The sequence below is a fragment of the Pinus tabuliformis genome, chromosome 6, assembly GCF_031772625.1.
Source record: "Pinus tabuliformis cultivar Carrire ecotype Pingquan chromosome 6, CPIR1, whole genome shotgun sequence".
NCBI classification, from domain to species: Eukaryota; Viridiplantae; Streptophyta; class Pinopsida; order Pinales; family Pinaceae; genus Pinus; species Pinus tabuliformis.
The window spans coordinates 1,760,804,052-1,760,822,280 of record NC_142292.1 but is presented as its reverse complement, the minus strand read 5'-3'; the positions used below and the strand labels follow the sequence as shown (position 1 = coordinate 1,760,822,280).

The 18,229-nt window shown below is 39.9% G+C and overlaps 1 protein-coding gene across 3 annotated transcripts in view; it reads left to right on the top strand.

The window, feature by feature from the left end:
• Positions 1-18,229, top strand: part of LOC149265979 (alpha/beta-Hydrolases superfamily protein) — a 393,857-nt gene that overhangs the window by 131,855 nt on the left and 243,773 nt on the right. For all 3 annotated transcript variants that reach the window (XM_089394514.1, XM_089394522.1, XM_089394517.1), the window contains exon 6: positions 8,897-8,966. In XM_089394514.1, coding sequence (XP_089250640.1) covers positions 8,897-8,966 — 70 coding nt within the window. The remainder of the gene's footprint in view (positions 1-8,896; positions 8,967-18,229) is intronic.

The window sequence follows — 18,229 nt, the reverse complement described above, 5'->3', positions numbered from 1 at the left end:
TCTGCAACCCCATTCTGCTAGGGGTTGTAAGGAACTGTGAACTCCCTCCTAATGCTTGCCTCAGCACAAAAATCAACAAACTCACCAAGGGTATACTCCCCTCCATTTTTCGACCTGAGGACCTTGATCTTCCTACCTGTCTGGGTCTCCACAAAAGCTTTGAACTCTTGAAACCGCTTGAAGACCTCACTCTTGGTCTTCAAGAAATAAATCCAGGTCTTCCTAGAGTGGTCATCAGTGAACAAAACATAGTACTCATAGCCACTCAAGGATACATAAGACATTCGGCCACTGACATTGGTATGAATCAAGTCAAGGATCCCGGTCACTCTGGAAAACTTCCCCATAGCACATCCTCTGCATACATCAAGGTGATCAGAACTGAAATCTGGCACATCAGTGGTGATCTCCCGCAATGTACTCAAGGCTCCATGATACATGCGCCCCATCCTACAGTGCCAAATCTCACACAACTTTGAACTGATAGATCTACTGTCTGTCTTGTCTCAGGTGCTGCTACTCAATGCCATCAGGGGCCGGAATGAGAACTTGTACACCTTGGCATGGCGCACACCAATCACTCTAGCTGAAGAAGCTGGAGTTCCCCTAGGATATATAAGCACCTGCCCTCTCCTGAACAACACAACCCTCTGTCCTCAAGTGCTATGATGGATATTAGGTTCTTCTTCATTCCAGGCACATATAGAACATCTGACACTTCCAAGGGAGGTTTGGGTCCCCTATCAAATGTCAATGCCCCCACACCGACTGCTCTAACAATGCTGTCATCACCAAGTACTACCTCCATTTCAGTATCATCCTATGAAAGCTTTGAGAAGTACTCTCTGACTCCTGTCATGTGGCGGGAAGTGCCACTGTCAACATACCAAATGCTAGAAGATGTTATGCTAGTAGCGGGGAATGCACACTCCCTCTGAACCTGTATGGCAGGTGATCCTGCACTAGTGGCTTCACAAGCTATGAACCCAAACTCCTGATCAAAGCTCTCTGAGAAGCTCTCTATCTCTGCAGAAGCTGCCATGGGTTTGTCTCTCCCTTTCTTGTTCTTCTTCTCCGGGCACACAACAATATAGTGTCCCAACTTTTGACAATCCAACATTTGACTTTGGAATAGTCCTTCACCTTGTTCTACTGCTTGCCTTTAGCCTTTGCTTTTTTCCTTCACTGTTGGAAGCTTGTTTCTTTGCTCTGCCCTTCTTGCCTCTTGGTAACAATGCCACATTGTCATCCTCCTCCACCTATTTGGCTGCCCCAAGATGATTCTTTCTGATTTCATTCTGAATGCAATTATTCCACAACCTCTCCCAATGGGGAAGGTTTTCCCATGCAACAATGCCATCCACAAAATTCTCCCAAGTCTTGGGAAGACCATTCAAAGCAATCCTCACCAACTCAGTGGGTGCAATGATCTCACATGCCAGCTCATCTCTCACTGAAGTGATCTTTGTGAGGTATGTTGTAACACTGTCAGTCTTAGCCATTTTAATGGCCTTCAGTTTTTCCTTTAGGACCATTTTTATGTTTTCATTTGAGCTCTGGTAAAGACTGGTCAAGGCTGTCCAAATCTCATGTGCACAAGTCTTTCCTCTCACATGAGGAATGACATGGTCTTTGATTCCTTCCAAAATCAATCTTTTTGGCTTAGCATTCTTTTTGTTAAACTTTGCCAACTGTACAGGGTCAACAGGGACTACTACTGGGTTTTGTGTGGTATTTACCATAATGCCCCAAACTTCTGCTTCCTCAAAGATGCTCTGGATTCCCTCCTTCCATGCATCGTAGTTGTTTTACCAGTCCAACCTGTCTTCAACTCTCAAACCCAAAAACATGTTTCACTGTCCTACCAAACTGAAATTTTCAAACCTGTGGTAAAAGTTTCTGTTTTTTGTGTAAAAATCAGCTTGTTGTAATTTTCACTTCACTGTCCCAAACTGCACTTTTCAGTGAACCAAGCTCTGATACCATGAAGAAATTTCAACCCCCACTCCGGTTATCAGTTTTCCTTATCACTCCATGCATTTAGTTTTAAATCCAAGCATGATAAAAGTTCTAAAATTTGGAAATGACAATATTTTCTGAAAATACAAATTTAGAAATTTCACAATTGCTGAAATTGCAGAAATAAAACACAACAAAATTATGATAGCCACACACAGAAAATAACATAGTGATTTTTGGTCAATGTGACCTTGGAAAAACCCCCTACAACTCTTGGGGAAAACCAGTTTGAGAGCTCTTCTTTATTTCTGAAAATGCTTTTATAGAGAAACTTAGATACACAATAAATATTCCAGCAACCACAGATAACAACTTATCTCGATTTCCATGCTTGAACTCTGCCTCGAAAATCGTGCCAATCAGCGAACTGCCAAAACAGAAATTTTTCCAGCAATAAAACAACATTAAATGTTGTATGGCCTGCCTCGAAAATCATGCCCAAAACCTGTTGTACGGACCATACGGATTTCAGCAGTACGACTGCCTTGAAAATTGTGCCCAAAACTTGCCTCGAAATTTGTGCCCTTGCTGTTGTCCCTCTTCTTCGATTTTTGTGCCTTTCTCCTGCTGTACGGTTTTGGCTTGGGATGCGTGCCAATAAATGTTGCTGCCCAGATTTGCTGAAATGTTTTCTTGCTTCTCTCCTTCACTTCCTCATTGCTCAAAAATTTTCTCCTTGCTCTCTCTTCTCTTTCTCTCAAATGCTCATATGGAAGAAATGAATTGATCTTTCTCCCTTCTCTTCTCCTTTTACTCTCTAAATGACCTTTTGGGTTACCTTAAGATCTAATGGCTGAGATTCATTTAGATCTAGGGATGAGATTAAATGTGCATTTAATTCTCACTTTCTATTTTTTAACTCACCCACTTAAATAAAGACCCACTTAGCCTTTTATTTCTATAGTCACTTTTCACTTTCTAATTCTTCTTTGATTTTAATAAAGTCATATTTAAATTAGAATGTAACTTTACCACTTATAAAGTCACTTTTAAATTAAATTGACTTTACCACTTATAAAGTCATTTTAGGAGAAAAGTACAAATAAATTTGGACACTTTTCCCTAGGCCAAAGATCAGAACCTTAGGGAACCACTTGTCCTCTGGTACCCAAATTTTAACAATAAATCTAAAAACCCAATCCAAGATATGAAAAAATAATTGACAATTAATATTTCAAAACTATTTTACAAAATAGACATGGGTTTTAAAATAGATTTTGAGAAAATATTTTTTTATGTTATTTTTTCTTTGAAAGAATGGCTAAAACGCTTAAGAAAATTTACCCTCATTATAGGCCTAGCAAAGATTCAATCCACGATATAAAAACTAAGGATTCAAGCAAAGTAACCCTTTCCCACAGTCTGAGAACTTGGAGACTAAAGATTGAGTACCTGCAAACACTATGTATTATCTCAAAATGATAATATAAAGCACCACATAGAAAGCTCGTAGTCAATACATACCACAACTCAAGAACACCTCGAGTTGCACCCCAAAGTCTTTTATTATAGTAGAAAAGTTCCCAGCGGGACAATAGTTTACAAAATGCTTCAACAACAATTCAAGCCAAAGGTCAAGATGACTAGAGATTCAACTGACTCTAATTTATAAATAAATCCTCCAAATGGAAAAATAAGAGTTAGTTTCTTTGATCCTTGTCAAAATAATCTTGGCCATTGATAAACATTTCAAGATCTTTTAATCTTGGCCCTTGATTTTTTATTTTTGAGGAATTTTCGAATTTATCATTTAATTCCATTTTAATTAGCTTAAAATTAATTATTTAGAGTTAGTTTTCTAAAAAAATTGACTCTGACTTAACCTCCAAGGTCCAAGGGTCCAAATTTTCTTGAAAATGATAATATTTCCTTGGTGGAGACCTTTAAAAATTGATTATTTTAAGACCCACGAATTTTTTTATTTGGAGAATTTTTTTCCTAAGAAAGGATTTAATTTTATTTTTCCAGAAAAATTAATTAATTTATATATGAGGGATTAATTTTTTTCCAACCCTCTTATACATATGAATTTTTATTTGCAAGACTCAAAGAGGGAACACACATTTGTCCTAGACCCTCAAGACACATAACCCATTTGCGACTCAATATGATCTAGTAAACCAAGTGATTTGTAATAAAATAATTAAGCCAATTAGCTTAAATTATTCCCAAACAACTTTTACATCAGACTCAACTAAAACACTAGGACTCACCTAATAATTCGACAATAAATTTCACCCTAGATTTGGGGTTTAAGCTGGAGGGAAAAAACTCTTCTGATTAGCCGTATCAAAAAACACAAGTAATCAGTGAGGTTAAAACAATGTTACTTGGGAGCGGGAGCGGGAGCAGAAGCGGGAGCGGGAGCGACCATTTTCAGAAGCTCCCAGTTTGGGAGCGAATCCCGGAGCGATTTTTTAAAAATATATATATTTTTTTTATATTTTTTAATTTTTGATACATATATGTCAACAAAAACATGTAGAATGATGAATTAGATATAAAAAACATAAAAAAACATAGATTGAACCATATAACAACAATCATCTAGAAGTTATAATTTTCATCAACCACGTCCGCAAGTTAGTAACATAGTAACATACAACATATTGAGTCTCATGATTCATCAATCTTAAAGTTTCAAGCTTTCAAAATTCAATATATAACATTTATCATCATTGATCACCCAAGTTGTACTTGTAAGCTAAGTGTAACCATTACAACAAATAATATCTAACATGAAATGAAATGTTATAAAATGAAATGAAATGAAACAACTTTCAACTTTCATGAAGCATCATATTCATAATTCATTACTAATGAGTTATAATTGCCAACTTCAAACTTAAATTGTCATATATTGTTTAAAAAAATATCATGATAAATATGAAAGAGTCAATAGTTATAAAAGCTACTAGAAACTAGAAAAGAGAAGTAAATCTATTATCGATTTCTTATGCTTGGGCCTCTTGCCACCACGAGAAATGTCTAATTTTTTAGTCTTGTTGCAAAATCAGGATCTTTGTCATTAATATCACCCTCCAAGCATTAATATCCAGAGGTATCTTTGTCATTACCTTTGTATCTGTATAGGGATCTTTGTCATTAATATCACCCTCTAAGCATTAACATAAGATAGAAAAAGCATAGCATGTCAAGTCAAGATTTTGTTTGAGTGATGCGTACATTTTTAGAAGGGTCATGATAGAGGAGTTCGACAACCAATGTCACTAACATCAAGGTACATAGAGGGATTGGTACTCTTGATTAAATATGAGTTCCATACCCTAATACATGACAAAATTCAATGGAAACATTGCAATCCCCCAATCCTGAAATCCTGAAAAACTTATAAGTCTGCTGGATTTTGAATGAAATCTAAAATTCTACTTTCTCCATATGAAATCCAATGAGGACGAAACCACTCTCAAACATCCTGAGTCATTTCATGGTAATGTTAAAAATTTAAGTAAAAGGATGAAAATGAAAATTAAAGAAAATGTCACTTTTACTTTAAGAATTTAACATTACCATGAATAGCATATCAATACTAGGGCCTAGACTTGATCATTAAGTTGCCCCACTTAAAAACTATTTGTTTCTTTCAAAAAAATTTGCATTTCGAACATTACTACAAAAAAAAAAATGCAAAAAAGGCAAAACGCTCCCGAAAAGGCAGGGAGCGAAATTTTTTTTAGGGAGCGTGCTCCCGACCCGCTCCCGAGTCGCTCCCGCCCGGAGCGCGGATCGGGAGCGGGAGCGAGGGGGGGGGGGCGCTCCCCCGCAACACTGGGTTAAAAGACCTCCTAGGATGGACTTCGTCATCAAATTATAGGATTATCTAGGTTGTTACATAGGGAGCGATTTCGGGAGCGCGCTCCCGACCCGCTCCCGAGTCGCTCCCGCGCGGATCGGGAGCGGGAGCGAGGGGGGGGGGGGGCGCTCCCCCGCAACACTGGGTTAAAAGACCTCCTAGGATGGACTTCGTCATCAAATTATAGGATTATCTAGGTTGTTACATAGACTCAAGGTCTTAGTAGGATCATTTACATCATATAACTTGCAGAATGGGTGACCACGACACATGGAATGTTGCTATGTGATCCAATCCTTGTAGAAAAAAGTTTGTACTTCTGCCTCCCTGGAACTTTGACAATTTGAGTGCAACAATAAGTAATAAAAAGTACCCAACTACATAATGAAAGCCATACCTTCGGGGTTGGAAGACCCTCCTTCAAACATACGATCATAACAGATGGGCGAGGGAGCATAATGGCTGACTTAGGTGGCGAAGATGATGGCACATCGAACTATCTAGTGGTTGCAAGGGGCTGTCAGCTGAGGACCATCTAGGAGAAAAAATTTCTCCTATGGGTGTCACCCACAGGTTGTGGGTAACAAGTATTATAGTGGGCCATATCTAATGCAAAAGTCACCAAAGTATTTCACACAAGCATCATCTTCAAATGTATTCATAAGTTCAACACTCGTCATAAAGTGATCAACGTCCTAGATCTTGTGCCCAGAAGGGTCATCAGTTGGGGTTGGACGTCTTCTCTAGTGTGTTAAAGAAGTATCAAAAAATCCCTCAAGGAATGGCAACTGGAACTAGGAGAAAGCATCTAAAATATACTCATAAAATCAAGTGAAATCATCATCATAGTTAAAATAACTATAAGAGTATCATAATGGGCCATATCTAATGCAAAAGGCACCAAAGTATTTCTTACAAGCATCATCTTCAAATGTCTACCTAGCTTAGGGCTTGTGAACAAGTTACCATACTTAGATATGGGAGGGTTATTGTAAAGTGCTATTAGGTGTTTCCAACCGTAAGGGGAGGATCATTTCCTAAACTGACATATCAATCTATAGGTGCAAGTGGTTAGTGATATGGTAGGAGTCTATTTCATGGAGAATGCCACAGTCGTTATACTGACTATGAAATTCCATGTGCCCGTATTTTTTGTTATAGATTTTTTTTTCTTGCATAGCTTGGGGTATGAGCTTTTATTTATGCATTATTTACCCCTTAAATATGAAGTGGGTTATTGTTCATCGTGGTTGGGATATTCAAAGTTCCTTTCATTTTTGATTGCTTATGTGTTAGCCAAGAACTGAATGAGGACTATTGAGGAGGGTGTTACTGATCAAATCAACAGTGTGCTAAGGTCCTAGTAAACTATACACAAGGTAGGGATCCATTGTCACCTCGACCCAAGCCCCCCTATTTAGGGACAATACCCCCTAAATGGCCAAGGGAGGTGTCCCTAAATTAATCCCAAGTAACTCCTCAATAAGATCAATTCCTTACATGGCGTCACCTAGAGTGGAGTTGTTTGCTTAGATGAACTGTCTAGCTGTAAAATGTGTCACTGTAGCAACTGAAAAATAAGCAACGAATATTATTAGACAAAAATCATTGAAATTATGTCATGCAACCTATGGATTTTGGTCTACATTAAAAATCCCAAGCAAAAACGTGTTTGTCTTCTATTTGGCTTATTGGTTAAGGAGTTTGACTCAAAACAACTTGTTATCATGGGTAGTAGAGTGTTAAATCCACAAAAAGTGCAGGAACACCAATCTAATTTGGTTATGACAGCCACCTTATAGGTGCCTTGGCACTTATAGATGATTAATTTATGGGTGGAGAATGTGAGGGTGAATATTGGGGCCTGCCCCCACAAAAATAGAATTAAAAAGTGAATTTCCAGCAAGTTGGAAATTACTTTTTAGAAAGCTGGGTAAAATCCCTCTTAATTTACAAACCTAGAAATTTCCGGGTTTGATTTTAGCATTTAGTATGGCTGTAAATGATGAAAATTTACTCTAAATATGGACAATAACAATTATTAAACACTATAGAGTAAATATCAAGGTTTTAGGATGGATGTATTCATTGGAAGGGCTAAAAACCTTGTTGTAAATTTTGGATGCCACTTGATATAGCTTTGGAAACTTCAATTCTGCAGTGCCAAACAGGTAGTTGCAAGTGCAAAAATATCTTGAAATCAATCTTCTGCCTTTTCTTGGTTAGATTTAGCAATTAACTCTATTTAGGAGACATCTTGCCTTGAAGGACTTGTTTGAGTGATTCATTCATGTTGGAGCTCGTTCCTAGAGATAGAAATAAGTTGCTTGATACAAGGAAATGAAAATTCATATATGAAACAAAAACAGGCTGGAAATGTGACCCCTCAAAAATTAGGAAGTGAGGAGATGTTATATATATCTGTGTGTGCGCGTATGTGTGTCTATGTATAGTATGATACTTCAGAAAGTTATATTGAAACTTTGAAAGAAAGCATTTAAGCCTTAAGTGTTAACACTATAATTTAGAATAACCCTCGATTGGCCCTGTGTGTTGTGTGAGGGCTGCATTTATTCCTAGAGTTTGTAATGGTAGTGGTAAGAATCAACCCCATGTCATGTGAGCACAAGCCTAGCGTAGTTGCTGATTCTGCAAATACATTAAAAAAATTACATTATGATTTAGAAACAAATTCATGATTTAAAATAAATTTTGTATTTCTAGAGGCTTCTAGAGATCTCCAAAAATATTATTAAAATCTAATCAACTCTGGTAGTATGTTTTCTGTTATAGCTCAAAAGTGAAACATTTCAAACTTTATTTACATGTCACATTCAAAATTACTACATGAGAGTGCAGTTTAGGTGTGCAAGACATGGCATTGGAAAACAATGAGAAGTTTGTACTTGTTAGCAGTGTAGCTCAATGCAATATCAAGGAGAAAGATTGTGTATGTGTGCATACATACATGTATGCATGTATATGTGCGTCTAAATTACACACATATGTTATATGTAATGGGCTAATTTCAATTAAAACTTATTATTTCTGCTTTGTTTACAGGCTTACTCATTTCGCAAGGTGCTTTCTGTGCTTTCTCAAGATTATCATGTTATTGCTTTCGATTGGCTCGGTAAAGTACTATTTTAAATTTAGGGCACATAATTTTAAATGAAATTTGAATTTTGAAGATAATGGCTCTCAATGCAGTTCTTAACGAAAAGTTGGGTTAGTAAGATCTAGTTTCATGTTTTCATATAAAATTTATCTATTTCAGATATGGCACATTCATTTTCATTGTAGTCCCTTGCACATATCTATTTTTTGTTGTTCAACTATTGCCGTGGTTTCTTATCTTCTATATGTGATCTATTATTTCTACTATTTTTTCCAATTAACTGAGAATCATAGTTTTGATGTTATTGATTGACATAGTTTTGATAGATAGAATATGTAAATTTAAACCAAAAATAAAATTACATCAAGCAATTTTCTTTAACATCCATTGAAACCATCTTTTCTAGTTAAGATAAGAAAAGATATATCCACTTACTGACATTAATACATAATTGATGGAATTGTTTATAGCCAAAAATTTGGCTATCACATCCCATATTACTGTGTTTGCATAAAACATCATGTTGTACCAACGTGCCCCCATATTATGTTCAATTTCTCAGCTGTAATCTTAACTTGATCTGCTGACAAAGGAGATTTGATATGCGGGAGGAAAACAAGACATAAAGAATGCTTTTCATCCCTTATAGCCGCTGCCACTGTCACCTTGAAAAGTTATATATGTGTAATTGAAGTGCAAACAGTTGTAGGCAATGGGGTGTAGTTTAGGGTAGCATAGTTACTCGAGTATTGATTATTCGTTGTGAACTAATTTAAGATATCTTTATATAATTAATTAATCATAATGTTTTTTTTTCCATATCATTGCTATATACACATTTAGTCACAAGGCTCGACCGGGTTAGACCTATAATCACACTTCCCCTTAACCTTGCATACATAGAAAACCAAATCATCATACTGACTCACCCCAATCGCTATAGGAGGGAATAAGAACATACTAATCTTGACAACATTTGTATGGCAGCCAAGTGTACCTAATTGTTGTTTGACTGAGCTTTAGTGATATGGAAAACTGTGGTTTGGTACTCTTTTTTGTGGCACAAAACTACCTAGAACAGTCTTGTTCAGTGCTAGCCTTGGTCATATTACTTCATGGGAAATAATGACTACTCATGGGCAAATATCCTGTAGGAAACCTCCATGCCCTTATGTATCTGCTGTTTGCTAAAACCTTTATCAGTTTCCCTTAAAACATGTAATGACCCATCTCTAATATAGGGATCACAAGAATATTAGCATGTATAAGATACATGCATATGATAGCTACATATGCATGTATAGCATGTACTGCACTAGTATATATATTCTAAATTAACCATAAATGTTCAATATTAGGACATGTTCAATATCACGACACTCCTTCAAATATAAGTTACACCCTCACCCATCACCACACATATTGCCTAGCGCATCATAATTAATAAGCATATACCCTAAATATACTAGGTATACTTCCATTATGTTTATTTACCTTGCTACTATTGCTCTTGCTCTTGCTCTTGTTCTGGGATCAACAGGTACATTTGATGAATGTGAGAACCAAGTCCTTTTTATCTATTGGAATTTCTAAGTCTGACACGTTAGAAACCCTCCATGCACTTTACTGGTTTATTCCTACCTACTTGTTCCGTTAATTAACAAGTTATTTACCATGTAAGTATTGAAAATAAATACAAGTGCATGCTCAACACATTACAGATCATCAACTGAAGGAAACAGAAACAAGAATAGCGATTTATGTTAAATTTTAGGTATGTTCTATGCTTAGAGCAATTTATTTCAATTTTCACAGTTAGCTCAATATCTTTTCCAGACCAGCGATCACATGCATTAAAGTAAACTTCAGATAGAACGTAAACATAAATCGCAAAAGACAAGCCAAGACAAGAGGACACAATATTTGGCGCTAGCCAGGGACAAACCCCAATGTGGGGAAACCCTTGATCAATTCTTCTTATATGTTCTTCAATAGTTCAGCAGAGAGAGAGAGAGAGAGATAGTACATTTACAATAGAAGTCAACACTTTGACTTGTCCAGATAAGAGCAAAGATCATCTCTAAGAAGATGATACATGAGATCAGTTGAAGACATGCTGCTTCAACTGATTCTCCAAGGTGACTCCTTCACCTATCGTTGTGCTTCATTTCGTCATCATGTTGCACCTCACCGCGTTGTACCATGCTGCACCCATCATCACTATGCTGCATCTCATCACGCTTCATTAATCATGACCGTACCCATCACTGTCTTGCATTATGTGCCATTGCTACATCATTTTGCCGTACTGACCTCTGTGTTGGCTGCATCTTGCTTGCTTGTTGTCCCTAGCATGCTTGTTGTCCTTAGCATGCTTGTTGTTGCATGCTAGCTGTCCCTTGCATGTTAGCTGTAACATTGCATGCTTGGTGTATTTGCTGCTAAGTACCATACAACTGTTCCAATGTTAGTTGGTCGTCCCTTGCATGTTGCTCTCCTTTGGATACAAATGCTCTGGCTGTTCCGGCAGTCCTGGCAGTTCCGACTATTCCCAGCAGTTTCGATAGTTCTCGGTAGTTCCGGCAGTTTCGGCTGTTCCCGACAGTTCCGATAGTTGTGGCAGTTCTAGCAATTCCGGCTGTTCCCGACAGTTCCGGCAATTGCCCTCTGCATTAGCTTTCCCGCCTATTCTGGCAGTTCCCGGCAGTTACGGCAATTGCCCTCTGCATTAGATTTCTCGTCTGTTCTAGCAGTTCCTGGCAGTTCCGGCAGTTCTGGCAATTGTCCTCTGCATCAGGTTTCTCCCCTGTTCTAGCAGTTCCCGGCAGTTCCGGCAGTTCCAGCAATTCTAGCTGTTCCCAACGGTTTCGGCAGTTTTGACAATTCCTACTATTCCCGGCAGTTCCGGCTTTTCTCGGCAGTTCTTGGCAGTTCCGGCTTCTGCACCTGCATCAGCTTTCCCGGCTGTTTCGGCAGTTCCCAGCTATTCCCGACAGTTCCGGCAGTTCTGGCTTTTCCCGGAAGTTCCAGTAGTTTCGGCTTTTCCCGGAAGTTCCGACAGTTCCTGGCAGTTCTGGCAGTTTCGGCTTTTCCCCAGCAGTTCCTGGCGGTTCCGGCAATTCTGGCAGTTTCGGATTTTCCCGGCAGTTTTGGCTTTTCCCTGGTAGTTTCGGCAGTTCCGGCTTTTCCCGGCAGTTCTGGTAGTTCCAGCTTTTGCCCTCTGGATTAGGGTAGCGTTATCTCTTAGGATCTCTCCTCCTACTAAAACCCAAAGACAAGTAGAGAGGCAAAGATCCCAAGTGTGTTGAAATGACTTGAAGGCCACCTCTATTTATATTAAAACGTTGAGCACAAGTGGGGTTTATTTGGTTGCTGGCCGACCTTGACGAATTGTCCCATAACACAAATAAATTCATATCTCCATGAATACTTATTGGAATCAAATGATCTTTAAATCAATCCTACACCTCTCGATGAGAGGGATCCAAGAAAAATATCAGCTTCCATTAATAAGATGACCCACATGGAGTTTGGCCCTAGTTTCCAATTTTAACGCTCCCTTTCAACTAGGGAGAACTCCATCCACTGATCCATATGTCCCACTGTACTATCTCTGCCATCAGTGCCCTGCACTGCTTTGCTCTGCTGAACCATGACGAAGAAGAATTGATCGAGAATGTCTCATGAGTCATACCATTCTCTACTGATCCGAAGTCAGTTTTATTGATCCCAAATCAATATCACAAGAGAGTGTCTCAAACCACTCATACTGATCCCAGATCAATGGAGGTAATCCTAGCATAGGGAGTACGGTAGATATATCGATGCATCCATCGATAATACTACTATGGTCCCTAACTCCATTTTCCTGCTCATTGATCAGATGAGAGGTACTTCCCATGAGTCCCAGACTACATGGGTAGGATGCCTCGACAGGAGAACTAATTATCCTGTCCACATGAGAATGAATCATCTTGCCCCATAGTCGCCATGGGAGAACTAATTATCCCGATCGACAGGAGAACTAATCATCCTGTTTCACAGTTGCCACAGGAGAACTAATCATGCCGGCCCACAGGAGAACTAATCATCATGTTCCACAGTTGCCACAAATCCCGACCCACAGGAGAACTAATCATCTTGTTCCACAGTTGCCACGGGAGAACTAATCATCCCGGTCCACAGGAGAACTAATCATCTTGTTCTGCAGTCGCCATAGGGTATCACAGGGGAAGGTTGAACCTGTCATCCTGTACATAACGCACCACCAGGGGAGGGTGAGTCACCCTGTGGTCGTATGTTGTTCCAGTTTGTACCCCAACCCCCCAGAGCTCCTAGGGCTCAATGCATGCAACATGCAGGACCCTTATAAGAAGGTCTCTTAATGACTCTAAGTCGTTCGGGAAAGTCACAAATTTGACCTTTCCCTGGGGCTTTGACAAAATGTCTACGACCTGTACATCAATCTCAATGCGATGGAGCCTCCTCGATCATTGACTTACCATATCCCAGATAAGGCAGTATCTGATGTCTATCTGCTGGAGCAATCATCGAACAAGGGATTCATCAATAATCGAATCCCCCCTTTGGTTGTCAGAGAGAATCACAGTGGTATTCATCATGTGTACAAACAGCTCACTTAAGAGCTTCTGCAACCATGCAACTTCACACGAGATCATACTCGTAGCTATGTATTCAGTCTCGGCTGTACTTATAGCAACTGACTTTTGCTTCTTGCTCATCCATGATATCGAAGCAGAATCCAAAGAGAACCAGCATTGAGAAGTGCTCTAGTGATCCTCCACACTGCCTGCCCAGTCAGCATTCGAATAATCACGTAGTTTCATATTTCCGACAGTGTATCTCAATCCATGAGAGATTGTGCCCTGAAGTTATCTCAGAAGATTCTTGGCACCAATCTAGTGAGGCTCAACCAAATATGAGCTTACCATGCTAACTGCAAAACATATGTCCGGATGGAAGTTCACCAAGAACATCAACGCAAATGAGTTTATGAAACTCAGAGGCATTTCCCAAATCTGGTCTGATATCACTACCATATAACTTCTGAAAGTTAAGATCCTTGAGGTAGTCACGGGCTTGCAGTTTACCATTCCACATTTGAAGTCCAACTCCCTCTTACTTCTGCAAGTGAGAGGGTCTGCACCTGTTTGAAATAGGTCGTCCTCAGAAGGTGTTGGTATGAGAGGTCTATCATCCACAACCTTCAAACAATGGTTTGGATCGGCTTCACTCTTAGTGAATCTTAGCTTCATTAGACAGCTATCAATCTTCTCATACTATGTCCAGGAAGTTTTGCTTCAAGTCATAGAGGGATTTCTTCCACCTATATACATGAGATTCCCAATCATGAATCTCAAACTCCTCGGGTTGTTCCAAACCTGTGGACCTGCTGCATGAGGGGAATGGTCCCCTTATAAGATTTTCCTTCAGTACATCTCAGACATGTACCTTCATGCTCTTCTTGAATTCAGGCATCCCTATCACCATCTGACTCACATCGGGTAGGGCCCCATAGGTAGACCTCCAGTGTTATAGATGCGATATGTCAATTGACATGATCCCCAATGGACCATCTTGCAACTTGATACAAATTGCCAACTCTGAACCCATGAGAAAAAGCATCTTTGAAAATTCTATTTTTTAACATGTACCTTTCCATTGATGAATGCCACCTTGAAACCTTTGACTTCCATTTCCAAGATGGACACCAGGTCCTTATTGCGATTAGGTACATAAAAGAGATTCTTGTAAATGAATAGAGTTACCCTCATTCAATTGAAGGGTAACATACCCTACGCCCTTTTCGTTATAGGTGGCATCGACTCCAAGTATAATCCCACGGTTGTCTCCGTCTCTACCAAATTCGAGAAAGCACCCTTCTATCCGATGAGGTGCCTTGAAGCACTATGATCAATAAATCAGATTCCCAAAGAATCTAAAGGAGAGGGCCAATACAAGATAACACTTCTTTATCTTATCAGAAACAACATTTGATTATTCATATCTGGGGTTCCTTGCTTTCTCTGAAGAGTCGGTCGTTTCCTTGATGACCTGCATTACCTGTCATTCCTCTGATCATTCAAGATATCCCTGGAATGATTGTTATCATCATCAAGTGATGTGTCCCTACCTCAAACGCTCCTTCGCATAATGGCCAAACTTATTACAACCAAGGCGTCTGCCTTTCCTTCCACCCTTAGATCTGGACTTCCCATTGAAGTGATCTTTAGGTAGGCCATTAGAAACTTCTGTTGCGCCATTCTGATAATACCCTCTGCTTCGACTTCACCCTTGGTAAATTTGAAGAGGGATGAGGAATCCATTGACCCTTTTTTCCTTTCCCAACTGTCTTCGGTGATTGCTCTCACTCTTGCTTGGGCATTGCCTTCACCTTGGCTCTGATACCATGTTAAATTTTAGGTATGTTCTATGCTTAGAGAAATTTATTTCAATTTTCACAGTTAGCTCAATATCTTTTCTAGATTAGCAATCACATCAGCATTAAAGTAAACTGCAGATAGAACATAAACATAAATCGCAAAGGACAAGCCAAGACAAGAGGACACAAGATGTGGCGCTAGCCAGGGACAAACCCCAATGTGGGGAAACCCTTGATCAGTTCTTCTTATATGTTCTTCAATAGTTCAGTAGAGAGAGAGAGAGAGTACGTTTACAATAGAAGTCAACACTCTGACTTGTCCAGATAAGAGCAAAGATCATCTCTAAGAAGATGATACATGAGATCAGTTGAAGACATGCTGCTTCAAATGATTCTCCAAGGTGACTCCTTCACCTATCGTTGTGCTTCATTTCGTCATCATGCTGCACCTCACCGCGATGTACCATGCTGCACCCATCATCACTATGTTGCATCTCATCACACTTCATTAATCATGATTGTACCCATCACTGTACTGCGTTATGTGCCATTGCTACACCATGTTGCGATACTGACCTATGTGTTGGCTGCATCTTGCTTGCTTGTTGTCCCTTGCTTGCTTGTTGTCCCTAGCATGCTTGTTGTTGCATGCTAGCTATAACATTGCATGCTTGGTGTATTTGCTACTAAGTACCATACAATTATCCCAATGTTAGTTAGTTGTCCCTTGCATGTTGCTCTCCTTTGGAGACAAATGCTTTGGCTATTCCGGCAGTCCCGACAGTTCCGACTGTTCTAGGCAGTTCCGGCAGTTCCCGGTAGTTCCGGTAGTTCCGACAGTTCCAGCTGTTCCCGGTAGTTCTGATAGTTCCGACAATTCCGGCTGTTCCCAACAGTTTCGACTTCTGTCCTTTGCGTCAGCTTTCCGCCTGTTCCGGCAGTTTCCGGCAATTCCAACAGTTTCGGCAATTTCGGTTGTTCCTGACAGTCTCGGTAGTTCCGGCAATTCCAGCTATTCTCGGCAGTTCTGGCAATTCCGGCTTTTCCCGGCAGTTCTCAGCAATTCCGGCTTCTACCCTTTGTGTCAACTTTCTCGACTGTTTTGGCAGTTCCCGGTAGTTCTAGCAATTCCGACTGTTCCCGGTAGTTTCGGCAATTCCGGTAATTCCGACTGTTCCCGGCAGTTCCGACAATTCCGGCTATTCCCGACAATTCTAGCAGTTTTGGCTTTTCCCGGCAGTTCTCGACATTTCCAGCTTCTACCCTCTGTGTCAACTTTCCCGGCTGTTCCGGCAATTTCCGGCAGTTCCGACTATTCTCGGCAGTTACGGCTTTTCCCGGAAGTTCCGACAGTTCCTGGTAGTTCTGGCAGTTCCGACTTTTCGCCGGCAGTTCCCGACAGTTCAGACAGTTTCAGGAGTTCCGGCAATTCCGACAGTTCTGGTTTTTCCGTGGTAGTTCCGGCTTTTCCCGACAGTTCCGACAGTTTCCGACAGTTCCGACTTTGCTCTCTGGATTAGGGCAGCGTTATCCCTTAGGATCTCTCCTCCTACTAAAACCCAAAGACAAGTGGAGAGGAAGAGATCCCAAGTGTGTTGAAATGACTTGAAGGCCACTTCTATTTATACTAAAACGTTGAGCACAAGTGGGGTTTATTTGGTTGCTGGCCGACCTTGACGAATTGTTCCATAACACAAATAAATTCATATCTTCATGAATGCTTATCGGAATCGGATGATCTTTAGATCAATCCTACACCTCTCGATGAGAGGGATCCAAGAAAAATATCAACGTCCATTAATAAGATGACCCACATGGAGTTTGGCCCTAGTTGCCAATTTCAACAACATTTGATGAATGTGAGAACCAAGTCCTTTGCATCTGTTGGAATTTCTAAGTCTGACACATTAGAAACCCTCCATGCACTTTACTGATTTATTCCTACCTACTTGTTCTGTTAATTAACAAGTTATTTACCATGTAAGTACTAAAAATAAATACAAGTGCATGCTCAACACATTACAGATCATCAACTAAAGGAAACGGAAACAAGCACACAAATGACATCGTTATTTTTGGACTAATGTCCCCGAAAAAACCCAATGCGGGAAAACTGGTGCAACTATCTGAGGGTTTTATTATTAAGCAGTTCTTTTCTGAGTACACTGGGTGCCAAACTGGCTAACTCGAAAGAGAAAAAATCTGGCAGCAATACCTCTCTTCAGAAACAGGTATTCGGAAAGCCTGCTCCACGAAATCCTTCTCCAGCACAATCTGAAGCTCAACTTTAGCCCTGCTGGTCTTTGCGTTAGCCTGAAACTCTTTATGTTTGCTTACTGAGGCTTTGCGCAGCCTCTCTGGCTCTTTGCGTCACTCCTGCAGCCTCTGCGTGGATGATGCAGACCCTTCTCGCTCTATGTAGTTTCTGCTGCCTCTACGTGGTTCCCTCTAGCTCTGCGTCTGCCTCTCTCTGCTTCTGCGCTAGTCTCTCGGCACTGTCCCTGCCTCTCTGCCTCATACTCACTGCCCCTTGCTACAACTGATCATTGATTCTATCTCTCTTAGCAAACCCCACTCTAGAGAATAGAATGACTGATCACTCTGGTGTGTTCTCCAAGTGACCCTCAAGCCTCCTCTTATACTTTTCTCGTTGACAAATAAATGGCCGAGATTAAGTACCTAATCGACGGCTAAGATTAGATTTGGCTTGATCCATGTCTTTCGGACCATTCTAACACAATTTTATATTAATTCACATTAATATTTTAATTTCCGTAAGTTTAGACTTAGGGACTCCATTAAAAATATTAATTATTTTAATATCTCCCAAATTGTTTAAAATCTGCCCAAACCCTTTCTGGGTTTTGGAGATCTC